The sequence below is a fragment of the Panthera onca genome, chromosome C1 (genome assembly GCF_046562875.1).
Source record: "Panthera onca isolate mPanOnc1 chromosome C1, mPanOnc1 haplotype 2, whole genome shotgun sequence".
Classification (NCBI taxonomy): Eukaryota; Metazoa; Chordata; class Mammalia; order Carnivora; family Felidae; genus Panthera; species Panthera onca.
Window position 1 is genome coordinate 130,121,162 of NC_138346.1, and position 16,202 is coordinate 130,137,363.

The 16,202-nt window shown below is 38.6% G+C and overlaps 1 protein-coding gene across 7 annotated transcripts in view; it reads right to left on the bottom strand.

Moving 5' to 3' along the window:
* The window catches only part of NTNG1 (netrin G1), a 334,190-nt gene that overhangs the window by 40,286 nt on the left and 277,702 nt on the right, over positions 1-16,202 (bottom strand). For 3 of the 7 annotated variants that reach the window (XM_060624623.3, XM_060624624.3, XM_060624626.3), the window contains exons 6-7: positions 10,247-10,414; positions 4,698-4,832 (exon numbers count right to left, since the gene is read on the bottom strand). The exons of 3 other annotated variants lie outside the window; for them this stretch is intronic. In XM_060624623.3, the coding sequence (XP_060480606.1) occupies positions 4,698-4,832; positions 10,247-10,414 (303 nt within the window). The remainder of the gene's footprint in view (positions 1-4,697; positions 4,833-10,246; positions 10,415-16,202) is intronic. One more of the 7 variants, XM_060624627.3, reaches the window with a different exon arrangement.

Sequence of the window (16,202 nt, forward strand, 5' to 3'; positions counted from 1 at the left end):
CTGTGGTTTGCCACAGTGTTCAGTTTTTACAGTTTTATAAAGGTATTTTCACAATACCCTACTCAAACTTAATTAAAAATCTTCTTGATCAGGCCATTGCGTCTTCTGCTAAACACTCATTTTTCTATTCACAGTAATATATGTACTGATCCCTTCCAAGAACCCATATTCTGATATTGTAGGCCATGATCCAGCAACTGAATCTCAGCCTTCCCCTTGCTATATGTACTTAGTTCTTGATTTCCTACATGTTCTGTTATCTTCCAAAATCATAACACTGAACTATGTTACCAAATCTTTGGACTTTAGTCCAAATATTCAGACTATAAGTTCTTTTGAAAGTACCATTAGTATTCATACAAACTAGGTAAAAATGGGAGATACTTGGTAGCTTAATATACACTGCATGATATTCTAATGTGTCTTATATGTCCTCCAGGGAAATGACACACCTTCTCTTCAGTCTCATTGGTTCTATGTGTGGCTATTTCCATTAAATTTTCCAAACCAAAATACCCCCAACCTCCTCTATGTCCATCTCCTTAGAACAAGTGTTTCATTACTTCCCAATACATGTTAACCCTCCGTGTTTTATGTGAAGCATGGAACGTGGTTTCCTTTTGGATGATTTAACTTTATTCTCTGGGATGTGGTTCATCCCTCTTCACTAACTTCAGAGGGGCACATAAAAAAAACCCTCCTTCTCCTCAACATCTCATTCTTCTATTAGTAACCTCAACACTAATTTAGATTCTGCTTGGTGTCCTTGAAATCTTTTTCTTTCTCCTTTCTCTCCTAGGTTGGGTGTGCTCCATGCTGTCTAAAGACCATTCATTCCAATGGTTTTCAAGTGTTTCACCTTTTATGTCAGAGAGAGCAGCTTACATTTATGGAGCACACAATCGGTGGCCCCCTGAGGCAGAAGGTTCACTTATGAACCTAGAGTTCTTCATTTTGCCTGCTGAAGCCATAGCATTGTTTTTGGGGTCAGCTTTGCTTCAATCTCTTAAATCAGCCTTGCTTATCATAAAGGGCTTTTTAGAACTTCCTAAGTCCACAGTTTGGAATTTCAATAGTGGCCCAGCTTGCTGATGTTCTGCACTATCACTGTACAATAACTTTTAAACACAGATTCTTGCCTAGCATTTTCACACATCAACATGTGCTTGGAATTAAATAATAATAATCGAGTGCTTACTACGTACCATAAAGTCCACATTCATTACTTTCCTTGAATTTTCACAATTATCATATGTGTTAGGTCCTAGTATACCCCCATTTTAAGACGAAAAACTGTGCTTAGAGAGTCCAAGTGATTTCCTCTAAGTCTTGCAGGTAGTAGGAGGTGGAGGTGAAATTCAAACCCAGAGCCTAAGTGTGTCTGCTTCCTCCCTGCTCGTGGCTACCAGCACCACTGCCAGCCCTATTTACCACTGCTTTCTTCTTGGCATTGGTTTCTTGTTGTCAGGTTAATTACTACCACTGATAATGTGGCTAACTCAAGGATGGGTTCATCTCAGTAGAAGTGTGGGGGGTAGGGTGGGGAGGAGGGTGGAGGGAAGAGAGAAAGAGAGAATTGACTTGAGGGACTTATTTTTAGTACATTCATGTGTGTGCAGACACAGAGTGATATGAAAAATATTTGTCAACCTATAATCGCCAACTAATTAGAATGATATCTTTTATATAATACTGGTGCTGGAGGCACCTTACTATGACAGGTATTACCCTAGTAGTTGCTGGATCTTGGGGGTGGTCTGAGAGATCCTGGGGAAGGCACTTAAGGATCCTCATGCCATAGCCATTTATCAACTGACAGCAGAACTTCTATATTTTTATGTAGAATATCAGCCCTATGTGGGTGGGTCTGAGGGAAGGAAAATATATTTCAGAGTGAGAAAAAGCTATTGCATACTCAAAGGTGTATTTGAAATATGTTAAATTTATATAACAAATCCCATCTCATCCTGTTCCAGTCCTTCCTTTACAGAGCAGCCAGAATAATCTTTCTAAAACAAAATCTGACAACTTCATTCCTCTGCTTAAAACTGTATGATGGATTCCGTGTCTGTCTCCTCCCCAGTGAGAAGAAATTCCTCAGCTTACTGTTCATGAAGCCATATGATCTGGTCTCTGGTTGCCTTTTCAACATCTTCCCTCCCTCCCAACACATACACACATGCATGCGTGTGCACTCACACAAACACACACACACACACACACACACACACACACACACACACACACACCTCATCCCCCATCACATCAAAACTATTTGGTATTTCTGGAACATAGTGGGTTAGCTCATTCACTTTTACTCAAGAAATCCCCTCCTGTAAAGCTCCTACTAATCCGTCAGTACTGAATCAAATGTCACTTCTTTGGGAAGCCTTACAATTCCCACCCGGGCTTCACTAAAAGCACGCCTATAGGTCTTTCTTAGTTCTGATCACCTTCTTTCATAATCATTGGGTTGCAGGTTAGCCTCTTACCTCAGATTGTGAACTCCATGCCCATATGTCCACAGCAGCTATCTTTCTTCATCCTTGTAGCCTCTACTGTTACCTCAATGCCTAATTCATGGAAGGTACTCAAGAAATACTCAAGAGGATAAAGCATTTGCTTCCATAATCTCATTTATCCATACATACCAAGGATGTGAGATGCTGGAGCTGAGGTACAGAGTTTTCTATATTGCACAGCCTTTATGTGGTAGGGCCATGTGTAATACAGTCTTCCAATTCCAGAAGGGAAAATTTGATGACATTATATTGGTTTATAATACTCCAATAATTAATACAGAAAAATCAAGTTAGGACCTTTTTGGGATATATTTCCCCTAAGGCTAGATTAGTTTTCCTCTCTAATGTCTTTCTCTGATTATACTACAGGAACCCATTCCTCAGGTCCTGTTGCATCAGGAAATTTACATGGATCTTTCTTTTAGAGAAGTGTGTCTTAATTGTAAAGTCTTATGCCTTATGCCTTGAGTCTTGGACCTATTTTGGGTCCTTCCTTTGTCTGTCCCTCCTTCTCTCCTTTTGGCTGCTGGCATTCTCTGGACCTCCACATCCAGATGTTCCAGGACCAATGACTGTCTGCTGAGTCCTGGCTCCTCATATGGTCCTTGGGATCCACCAAGTCATCCATACCCCTAAGGTGCCTTCTAGGAATCTATAGCATGTAGGATTTTTAACCATGGCCTTATGCAGAGCTCACGTGCAGTTGTGTTGCATGACTTCTGACTATTTGTCTTCTAATGCTCCTCTCCAGCATGGCTGGAGATGCTCACCTCCAGCTCCTTGATCCCATATTAACCTTGGCATACTCAATGGCAAATTTCTCAAACTATCACCACAGTTTTCTGCCGCCCATGACAATAGGATGGCAGTTAATTTCACTTTGGCTTTACACTACGTAGAAGGGTAGCTTACAGATAAGTATAAATTCGACAAGTGGCTGGTGAAATATTCTGTAAGGCCCTGGACTTAGCTTTAGACAGTTCCTGCATGCTGACATTGTTTTCAAGTGAAACGTAAGCAAAAACAAAAACAAAACAAAACAAAACAATCCCAAAAAGGCAGAAAAACAAACAAACAAAAAATGTCTAGAGCTGTGCTGTCCAATATGGTAGACACATGTGGCTATTAGGCCTTGCAATATGGTCAGTCCTAATTGAGATGTTCTGTAAGAATAAAACACACACTTGATTTCAAATACAGTATGGAAAAAACGTATCTTTAATAGTTTTGATGTTGATTTTATGTTGAATGATACTATTTGGGATATTTGGGTTAAATAAAATAAGACGTTAAACTCAGTTTCTTTTTCAATGTGTGTAACAAAACATTTAAAATTCCATATGTGGCTTGCACAATTTTCTATTGGACTGCACTGCTCTAGAGGATTTGCCTGGTGGCTCTTTAATATTAGTAAGCTAAATGTGTATGGATAGACTCACAAGTTAGTGCATAATGAAAAAGCAGAAAAGGTTATGAATGACAGAAGGAAGCTTCTGCTCAGATTTTTAAATTTCTGTTCCCCGAATACACCGACATGCCACCTGCCTGACAAGCTTTTAAGAAGGTCTGATAATCCTCAGAGAAATGAGGCTGAACCAAATGGCATCTGTCTAAGTCTCACTGCATGGTGCCTAACCTCAGAGGCTTAAAATCAATATTGATTTTTTCCATTATTTTACCCTGGCATTTAAATATCCCTTAGATTTATTACCCTTAGGTTTCTGGTTAAGATTCAGTGATGGGTGTGAGAGCAGGGGTGGTAATAAGTTATGTAGATATCATTTAATTTATGAACTCTGGAGCTTTGAGGTAGCTTTCAGTTCAAGAAATATATTAACCACATCCACATCACCCTTCATTTTGCGGTAAGGATTTCCACGCTGGGTCCCTATTGTGCCACTTAATTTATGGTCTGGCCAGGTACATGGATCTGAGTACAATATTTCAATATAAGTTGCTCCTGCATTCAGAGGAGAAGAAGATGGGCTTCAAAGAAGCTGGCTGGACAGCTGATGGATTGCTCTCTCTCCTATACATAGGCTGGGGCTTTAAGTAGCTTTTAAAGCTTGTCAGTGGCTTGGGTCTTTTTCTGCTCTGAGAAGCTGCACACACCGGCCTGGACAAGCAGATCAGCCATGCTGCAGCAGGCAGAGGGCAGCTCCCAGAGTTACTTACGTTGACAGCCGTAGTGCCAGGAATTTCCCGGCAGACACTCATCACACTTAGGCCCTGTCGTTCCCGTCTTACACTCACAAAATCCTGAGCCATTACAACGATCATGGACTGAGCCCAAAGGGTTACAATAACACTCTGTAGAAACAAGACAACACACAGGCTGGAGACAAGTCTGCATGGCTTATAGGTTATCAACACAGGAGCGTCACTTAAATGCATCGCTTACTTAAAGAAAGATGTCCGCTAATGAAATGCTTTGGCAAATACAGCTATCTCAGGTCCCTTTATTTATTTCCTCAGCCTTCTGTGATGCTGTTTTTATGATATGGGAGGAAATTAACTGAAAACTTCCCGGGAAATAAGACATTATGCTCTTCATGGCTAACAGATCATAATAGAGATTCCATTTGTTAGGGCATTTTTAGATGGTTTAATGAACACCATGAGAAGTTTGTATATCAAGGATAAATCAATATGCCATCAGTGTAAAATCTGTTTTAAATTATTCAAATGGCCTTATCTGTTACACTCAATATTTGAGAACTGCTGAACATTTTTAAAGTGCAATATGAATGCACTTTGGTCACTCAAAGGCATTTTTACTTTATGATATGGGAAAGCACTTTAACTTATTTATATATATACTGTTTGGTATGAGCTTTTAGATACTCTATCTGCTAGGCATGTTAGTACGGTTTTTATGCAGCTTAGATTAACAATCATGAAAGAAAAATAAATTTTGTAATCCCAAGTAAATTTCAACACAGGCATAATTTGAGACATATATTTCATCATAATGTCTCCTGGCAGGACAAAACAACTTTGTCCAATGAAGAGTAAATAGAGTGTTTTCTGGATTACTCACATACTCTTATACAGGATACTTTTGCTTCTGAAACTCTGTTTAGCTGAAAGGCTGAACCTGAAGTGGGGATTCCTTAGGTTTCCATTAGTTTGAAAGGTAATAACTGCTAGTTTGCAGCTTTGGGGACTTGGGGGCCAAAGTTTCTTTCCTTGTTACCCCACTGTATAATCTTGGACAAGTCATTATGCCTCTCTGTCTCTCAGTTTCCTTTATACTAAAAGGGTCCTATTAAAAGGTTTTCTGGTTAAAAAGCAAGTAAAATCATACCAGTCAACCAACCAACCAACCAATGGAAGCCCTGAGAGCTTAGCTTAACAGCATCAAGTTTAGTGTTTTAGACTGGCAACAGAGATTCAAGGTTTAACGTTATAGAGAGGACTGGACATTTTGTTCTGGTTTTACTACAGGAATTAACTAGAGAATGTCTTCAGAAAATGTGGGAGACCTTACGATTATGATTTATTTCATGTTAGTCAATTTTTGAGTTCTGCATTATGGTGATATAAGCATTGATAAGACTAATAGTGATAGTGACATATGCAGGTAAAAATAAAACTAAATAAACTAAAATGTTCCCTCCTTGCCTGGCTTGGTTTGTATTTAATAACTAGAGTTTTAAGTCATCATTTTCTATTTTAATGTGTGTACATGGGAGTTGTTTAAAACGGTTTTTTTTAAATAGTAATTTTGTATGGCTTTAAAATGTTTTGTGTACATATTTATACTATCAGTCTGTGCTTATACTTATTCAACATTTAATGTTTCTTACTATTTCAAGTGCATAAGTTGACAGTGAGTCACCAGCATTTTGCAAACCAGGGAGTAGAGTTATATCTAGCCAACAGGAATCCACACACCAGTCTAGTCATTTAGCCCATAGCAATTATATTAATATAAGGATTTAGATGCAAAGAAAGTAATTTTTTTTTAAACATGGGACACCTAAACCAGTGATTGTCACAGGAAGGGTGATAAGTGTTATGTTATACAAACAGTAGGGAAAATAAGTGACAAGGAGAGGTGTGGTCTATTTACCACCTTATGTACAAATAACTTAGTTTTTTAAAGAATACCATGGTCAATGGTAGATATTGGTGATGGCCTTGGAGTATTGTATTTTATTACATTAAACCAGGAAGAATATGCAGGACTGTTAGGCTAAAAAATAACATGAAATATTTTGGAGGTTTGATTAAAAAGTTACAGTACAATTGATTTATAGGTACTAGAAGTATCCTGTCTATAGAAGGTACCTCTGACTACCTGATCTTGGGTTTCAAGGGGAATAAAAAGACAATACTTCATAATTTGAGATACGTTTAGTAGCAAATGCTGAACCCTGTGTTTCATTCTGATGTCAAGCTTGTTACCAGAGATTATTAGCAGTGATTACCCAAGGTCACGAACCACATATCCTCTAACTTCCTGCTTAATGCTTGAGTTTATATGAAACAGAAGCATGCAAGGGTGTCATCTTCATGTAATTGCTGCATAATACATGCATCTTTGGAGACATGGCTGTGCTTGGAATTTGTATGAAAATGGGGAAATTCACCAGTAACCAATAAGCAGCAACCACTGTGGCAACACGGAATAGCCTGCATTTTATATCTGTCATAATATAAAATGACGCAAATAGTTTACGACATGTACTTCAATGCAGTCTATATTTTGTCAAGATTTGGCCTGTTCCCTCACAGCCAGTGTGGTGGATTTCATTGTCATTTGTTGAAGAGATGGCCAAAATGCCTCTTTTCCCCCTTAAATTTAGAGAAGACTTAGATGAAGTTCAAATTTTCTGAGATTGGTGCTTAATTCTGTGAAAGTGAATTGGGTAAATACCCATTCATTTTCATTAGTGCTTTCTATACAAAAAGGTATTAAACTCAATTATTTGTGATGTATGCTCTTCAATTTAATTCTCAGTCCTGGCTCAAGCCCTTTGGGGAGCTTAACTGTGGAAAAGAGTGAATAAGTTCATGCTTTCCCTTAGGGCAAACCTTGGCAATAGGGAGCCACAGGCTACCAATGGCCCTCAGAGAGCAAACTCCAGCCTTAGCCTGGTGTGTAGGCAGCTCTTCAAGTGGGAAAAGTGGAACCCATAGCTCTTATAGGACATAGCTTTTATTGTTATTGATTCATTGTACATATATATAGACTAAAGACAAAAGATAGACTATAGCATATATCAGCTAGCTACATTTTCCAATGCATTCTTTACAAACAATTTTACGCCTTAGAAAAAAGGCAGCAATTTAAGGAATTTTGGTATGTGGGGGAATATTATAGCCAATTTTAATGGTACCTAAAAGTTCTCATCTTTGTGTTTACCAATTTACTTGGTTTGGAAAGTATAAAATACTGAATAGAAACATGTTTGCTTCAATAAAATAAAATTCCCCAAAGATTTATAATTTTAACTAACAAACTGTCTAGAAATGGAGATAACAAACGCTCTTGATTTTTTTCGGCAGGAGAAGAAATGTATATTCAGCTTTTTCATATTTCATCACTAGTTGATGTTATTCAAAAGACAAAAGCCAAACAGGCTGCCTTCCTGCCTGTAGATAATCAGAAATAGATTTACAACAGGACTAAACCTCTTAAAATTAAATAGTAAGTGCAGATTTTATACTTCATAAAATTACTTTAGGACTGGAAAAAGGCCAAAGCTTATAAGAAAGAATACTCTGAGTAAAACACTTTGGGATATTGTTAAGTTACCTGCTATTAGAAATTTTATGGAATAAAATCTTTTCTTTTAAGGCCTTTTTCTCTGATTTGTTTAAAATACTATGAAATTAACACTGTAAAACATGTTAATCTTAGGTATTTTATGAAAATGATTTTTATTCCTGCGTGCCTATTTATTTTACCTTTTTTCTTGTTTCTGTATTTACAGTATGACATTTATATATTTTTACAAATGACATTCAGTGAAGTGTAGCTCTGCATTCAAAATTCAGACAGCTACATGTCTTTTGGGTTATTAATAGCCTCAAATCTTTGTAACCCCGATTGTTATAAAGGCCACTGAACTACTGTTCACAAACTCATGGTGGAATTGCTACTGTCATCCAAAAAGCATACCGTTTAAGTAAGAAGTCTGACAAGTTTAGTTTTGCTAATTATATCAGGGTAGCTGGGAGAAGATGTTCAAGCTCTGAAGTCAGGAAGCTAACTCTTTGCTAAAGCTGTATAATTTGGTTCATTTCACCTTACTTTTCTCAACTAGAAAATAGAGGAAATTATCAGTGGAATACTTACCCCCCCTGGTTTTGTTAATGAGGATTAAGTAAAAACAAAACAAAACAAAACAAAAACAAAAACAAACCATATTTGCAAGTCAGTTCACAGTTTACCAAGTGTTTCCTGGGCATTCCATATGATCCCAGTTTGTTTGACTGGGAGTTCTGAAAGGACTTACCTAAGACATACAGCTATTAAATAGCAAAATGGGACTTGAACCCAGCTCTCCGGTCTCTAAGTCCAGTGATCTCTCCACTAATTCACAAATAATAAATAAGGAGGCACTTGGAAAAATAGAACATACTGTAGACATTAACTGTATTGTGTAAACTTGGTCTAACTGAATTCACAACAACTTGTAGGCCTAGTTTATGGGATTCTGGGCAAGTAGCCATATGATCTTGATGACCTAATCAGAAGACAATGATCTCCGAATTGCAGATTAGATTTCTTTTTTGATGAAAAAACCACCTGTCATTTTTCTGCATTTAAAAAAAATTTACATTAGTCTTTATGTGAAAAATTCTATTTTGAAAATTAGTTGCCAATGTATTTACCTACTGGTATGGTAACAGACACACATGTACCTTGACCATTTCAAATGTATGCATTTCTTCAAAGTAAATTATGAAGTGAAATTCCATTTATTGTTTCTTATTTTTCCATCAGCTCCCTTTCTTAAAGACTGGTTCCAGTGTGCAAAAGGTGGGAGAAATTTTTTGTCTGTGAAAACAGGTTCTCTCTCCAGTTGACCTGAGCAGTAGTCATGGTGGGTAGGGGATAGTGCTCAAGGGAATCCTGTGGACCCAGTTTTTCCTTATTTACCTTGGAAGCTATGAGAATTCATTGCCTATAATAGTTCTGAGAAATTGCTTCTGCTTTGGGGGGCTAGGAAAATTAAATAAATGGAATTTCCTTGCTATGGATGGAAAAGTCAGGCAAACTTCTATATTACCAGTTGCTAATGATTTTCAATTCCAATTGGCAATATTGTTAATCAATCAATGTTTGTTGATTACCAGTTATGTGCAAGAGTTTATCCTAATTTCTCATATCTATAATTAAGTCCCATATAATGAGTTTTCATTTTAAAAGTTGAATGTACAACATAAGCCTTTAAGATCAGTTTGATATTACCAGGTTTTAAGATTTCATGCAAAAAAAAGGAAGAAAGAATAATTGATAGAAAATTCTTCATCTTCTAAACAAGATTTCCAGATCATCATATTTAAAGCAACAAAAACATAAGGATTCAGAATATATTCCCCAATTCAACCGGCACAAGAGAATTTTAAGTCTACCACAAGGATGTTTTCTCCATTGAGAAAGTTCTTTCTGGCTCAGCCGTGGTTCAAGTTAACAGCCTCTTCACCTTGAATAGCTCCCCATAGCTCGAAAGGCACAGAACAATAGCTGAAATTATAATGGAACTGACCTATGCACACATTCTCATCGTCCAGCTGTGCAGAAGCATTTCTGAAGTAGCCCAGCCTGCATAACTCACAGTGCTGCCCTCTAGTGTTGTGTTTACAGCTCACGCAAATGACTGTATTTAGCAGATCGATATAACTGCATCGATTGGAGTGGCCGAAGCATTCACAATCTTGCAAGGAAGAACAGAAATGTATACAGAGTGTATACAGTAGCAGAGTAATAGCACACTACATGCTTGGATAAAATGAGAAGTGGAGAAAAGATGGCAGAATGGCATTACATCTATGTGATGCAACATGACACATGGCGACCACAGGTGGTTGTGACTGGCATGGAAGTAGCATCTGTTTCAAGCAGGATAGAAAGGTTGGACATTCAGAACATGACCGAAGAGTGTTAATTCTTGGCATACAATATGAACAGAAGCATTTGCAGGTGTACACCTTTTAAAATTTGGGAAGGCTCGGTCGCCATTGATGCAAAAGTCTAATTTTTGCACAGTGAGAACTTTGCTGTCTTTACATCACTTCCCCATTTTTTTCTTCATATTTGCACTCTTAGAAAAAGGGAGGGAAGTATGTGAGCATCTAGGGCCTGAGCCTGCCATCACCCATGACTCCTTTGTTTAGTGTCATTATCATTTATGTTAAGACAGTAGCTCGGTCAGTGTTTCACAGAAATTGTGGCAAATTTAATAGGGATCTGGAGGACTAAACAATTCTCTATTTTTATTCCAAATGCTAACAGGAAAGACAGCCTTTGTAAGCCTTTCATCAGGCTAAATATGATGTTTGTTTATGTGTGAGAGAAAATACAAAAAACAGAGAGATGATTTGTATGGGAAAAGTGCTCTGAAGATTTCCTTTTCATTCAAATTTCAAGCTGAGTCCACTACAAAAGAAGGATTAGGCAGCTAGTGATTATGCAGTACTCCCAGATTTCCATTCTTTGTTTTCCCAGAATGTTGGAGATGCCTCTGAGGCTGAGGTCCTGATGGTGAGAAGAACTAGACAAGGAGATGGGGAAAGAGAAGGAGAGCAGGTGGGGAAGGGTGGGGAGTGATTACATTTTCTCTTGGTTGCATCTCAGCTAAAGCAAGAAGTTGTTCATCTAATTCAACATTTTTCAAAAAAGTGGTAAAGACAAAGCCTTTACCGGTAGCAATCACCATCAAATCAGATAGAAAAAGAAAAAAAAAAAAAAAAAAAAGACGGGAGAAGTAAGTAGGTAAGTAAGTAAGTAAGCTAATTTGTCTTCTCAAAATATAGAGGCAGGTGTAGCTGGATATTAATGAGGAAGGTCAACGGTGATACTGCAAAACCTTTATTTAGTTTATCCAAAAATACTCCTCTTTTTAATGTCTGACCTTTATTTTACCTCACTAGGAAGCCAAAGACAGCCACTACTTGAACCCATTCATTCATTCATTCATTCATTCCATATTTTATTGGGTTGATCTACCATGTGCCAGGCATTATGCAAGGGACTGAGTTACTCTTTTGGCTTAGATAAACTTCAGAAGTATCGCATTTGATGAGCAGAGTAACAATGAATAAACACTGTCAAAATGAATAACGAAGATTAAGGAAGAGAGACTGGATTTTTTTTTAAACATGCTGATACTCATCGGAATGGTGTGGATTTATTTAGTGCAGAGCCGATTGCTATAGCAGAGGGTCAAGGTCCTGACAGAATAAAATAAAATGTGGATCAAAGCAGAGGAGGACACTGGATGTAGTGACTAGTGAAAGATACCAAGATTAGGGTCAGCACCTTGGGGATTCTAGATACTCAAAAGGGAAGCAAGAAGAAGGGGAGGCTCCTGAAGACAAGCTGGTTCCTTTAGGGGAGGACAGCTCTGTCGTGTGTGTGTGTGTGTGTGTGTGTGTGTGTGTGTGTGTGTGTGCGCGCGCGCGCACCGCGCGCATGTTAGGGGCTGGGATCAGGAGGAAGCAGAGGGAGAAGAGCAGAGTGGGAAGGAGGCCTATGCAGTAGTTAAGGCATGCCATATTAATAATAATAAAACAATAACAACAAAAATAATAGAATTACAGATCACCAAATTAAATTTTCTTAGAAAACAAACATATCACTCCAATACACTATATCTCCCTGAGTTACACCTTGTTTATGCTGGCAATTCTGACTTGCGAGGAAACCTAAAAGGGCTCTAGAGCCTTTCTTGGTTGAGGATTTGGAACAGGGAAAACCTTTCTGGCCTAGAGCCACCCAAGAGTAGCGGTTTCAGGAAGGAGACCCAAGTTCCAAATCTAATTGCTTCCTAAGGACTTCTTCAGAGCTGCCTGGAACTGCTGAGGAATGGGCATCAACAGCCCTGTCCTCTGGCTCTCCCTCCTGGAAGACGTTCCTTGGTGGTTGTTTCTCATATTCCCCATCCCAGGCTGGCCCTTGGTGCACCTAATATAATTTATCCAGCTTTGAAAAAAGCTGGAGCTACAAAGAAGCCCTTGTTGTCAAAAAACTAGTTTTGTGGGTAAGACAAACATATGGTTAGAATAACTAGAAAACAAAAGAGCATGTGCTAAGAAAGCCAAACAGTGACACAAAGTGATCTAAGGAGAAGGTCATTTAACTTGAGGGGAATTAGCAAAAACTACCTTAACACTGGACTTAACAATGGGTCTTCCATGAGGGCAGTTAGGGTTTGTTAGAAAAAAGAAGTTTGGGGGAGAGAGGATGAGCATTTCAGGTGAAAAGGGAATAGAACCTGCAAAGGTATGAAGTTGGGGGAAGTGTAGAGAATAAGGCTAGAGAAGTTTCATAAATCATTTCCTTTGTGGGTATTTGAAGGGTTCTGTAAGATCTGCGCAATGGCAAGAGTACATGCTGAGCTCTATCTGACAAAGTTTTATCCAAGAAATAAAACATATCTATAGATATCCAAGTTCAACACTTTCAAGACTCAGCCCATGAATCTCCATGGACACATCAAGTGTCACACTGTCATCTACTATTACTCTGAATTCAATGAGTAGTATACATTTCCACAATGACATTATTTGTTTCTGGGTCTTGTTTGAAGACCGATTTATTAATTTTGGTAGGAGAAGATAAATAATGTAAGTTGTATAATTATATATAGAACCATACCAGCTAAATGCCCAATATTAATAAATTTATTTTAGAAGATAAGTGGATATTTAAATATCTTTTAATCTAGGAAACAGGGTAGCAACTTGATTCTTTTAAGACTTCTAAGATTCTTCTGAGACTTCAATAAAGCTGTCTTCTCTGGCCACGATATATTTGAGAATGTAAAATGACAAAAAGATCTTTGAAAATGATTTGAAAAACATGAGAGCAGTGTATAAATGCAAGGCATTTCAAATGTAATTATTAGGCTGCTGTATTATTTTTCAGTATTCTGTTAATCTACCACTCTTTAGGAACTAGTCTTTCCACACAGGCACAGAATCCTTGAATGATTATTAACGATGTAGTCTGAGTTACATTACCATATTAAGACCCTGCAGGGATGATACTAATAGTTCAATAATTCTTTGATCTCTCAACTCATTGACCTGCCATGTCCTCCTTTCCCTTCTTACAAAGTATGGAGTCCATGGTCCATCCTTACAGTGACTTCCTTTCATACACTTTCATCTCCCTTGACCCCGAGTGTCCACCGCAATCAGTCTCCTGGGAAAACCTGATCCTGCTTAAATCCACCTCTCCATCTCTCCATGCCTACACCCCAGCAGCTAAATGTGGCTGGAGTTTTTCTCCAACTATTTTGAAACAAGTCTCATGTTAAGTTTATAACCATAAGTCTCAAAGGGACCTTTAGGGCTGCCAGGAAACCCTTCCTAAAACAGGGGACTTCTGGGTCACCACTTTCTCTTGCTTCTTCTTCTTCTCCACCCATGATTGTTTTTCCCTCTCTTTTCCTCTTGGTCCTTTCTCCTCACAGGTACTCAGGGCTTAGCTCTTGGAACTCTTTGCTCTTTAGGCTCAACCTAGAGCCTAGGGCTCCTTACCCAGTCTGTGGACTTTACACATCATGTAGATGCTGACCTTTACAAAATAGTTGTTTCAGCCTAGATCAACTCCCCAGTTAGTGAGACTTCCTCCAGACTGACATACTCATCTGCATTCTTAGTCTCCATCTGGACATTTACTAGATATCTCAACTTCAACATGTTCATAACAGAGCTCTTAGGTCAACCTTCCCAAACCTGCTACTCACCCAGGCAGCCCACCCTATCTCAGTAAATGGCAACTCCATTCCTCCAATTGCTTAGCTCAAAATTCCTGATGTTGTTCTTGACATGTCTTTTTTCCTCATCCCTGACAACCAGTCAATCAGCAGATATTCTTGGCTATGCTTTTAAAATACACTCTAATCTCACCACCTCTTACTCTGTCACCTTGAGTTAAAGGCACTTGGATTATTGCGATTGTCCCCAAACTGCTCTCTTGGCTTCCATGCTAGTGATACCTCCTCTCCACACAGCAGTCAGAGTGACTCTTTCAAAACTTAAATTCAGTCATGACACCCCTTTGTTTATAATCCTAATGGCTTTCCATGCCATTCAGAATAAAACACAGAACTTATATGCATTCATTCCCAATTGATCTGGCCCCTGGCCTCCCTGGTGGCTCACTGCAATCACTTTCCTCCTTGCTCTTGTACAAAGCCTCCATGTTGCTCTGCAAACATGCCAGGGACTTCCCTGGGGCATTTGCTCTTGCTGTTACCTCTGTGTAGAATCCTCTTCCCCTAGACATCCCTGTGACTTGCTTCCTCACTTTGTGCTTAGGTTTCTGCTCAAAGAAAATTTTGTGACCACTCTATTGGAAATAACAGCAATGCCTAAACATACTAATCCTCAATTTCCTAATCCTACTTAATTTTTTGTAGAATTTATAGTATCTGGAAAGTATATTTAAAATAATTTTTCCCCCATACCCTGAGTATAAATACACGAGTGTGGACTGTGTTATGTTTACAGATGTAACCAGAGAACTCAAAACATCTGTCACATGCTAGGCACTCAACGAACATTGTCAAATGAACGTATCTGTGAATATGTGATGATTCTAAAGGTGCCCTTTTTTGCAAAACACAGGCAGACACAAGAGAAAAGTTATGCTTAAATTCATGCCTCCCCCATTTGAATTCCATCAGAGTCTGGCTACATCCCATATACCCAAGAGTTTAGAAAAACAACAGCCACACCAACAATGTGTAACTGAGTTACTGATTATTTTAGCTGAGGGTTGTCTACCTGTCTATGCAGATCATTTTGGGAAGAAAAAGAGGAGACTTGTAAAAACTTCTATGGTTTTATGTAGTTTTTCAATCTCAGATTACACTGTAGATGATTTTTCATTGCTGCTGTGTAGACGAGCTAGTGGGGTCATCTAGAACACATGGCCATGGTGTGCAAGGAACCGCTGGCAGTACATATTTCCTGAGAATCACCTCATACCAGGGAACAACATGAGCCAGTCCTGCAGAGTCTAGGGTGGTTTCTCAGCCTTGGCACTATTTCCACGTTGGGCCAAATAATTCTTTGTTTTCCTATACGTTGTAGGCTATTTAGAAGCATCCCTGGCCTCTACCTACTGGATGCAGTAGCAACCCCCAAGTTGTGACAACCAAAAGTCCCCTGGGGGGTAAAATCCCCCATATGAATAGATGAGCTCATATGAAACAGTTATGATAAGATACTACAATACTTAGCAATTGGCTAGTTAAGACCAATTAAAGCTAGGGATACTTTAGAAGGAGTATTTTAGAAGGAGTGGTTGGTCTAGATCAGGAAGGACCCAACCCTCTTAAGTAAAGGTTCTTTCTGACTGACACTGGCTGGAGAAGGGCTGGGCAAGGAGGAGTTGCCAGAAGCAAGAGGTTGGAGAGAAAGAGAATGGAAGAAAAAGAACGTTAGAATAGGAGGGGTTAAACTTCCCCTGAGTGTCTTCTTTCTTACTGT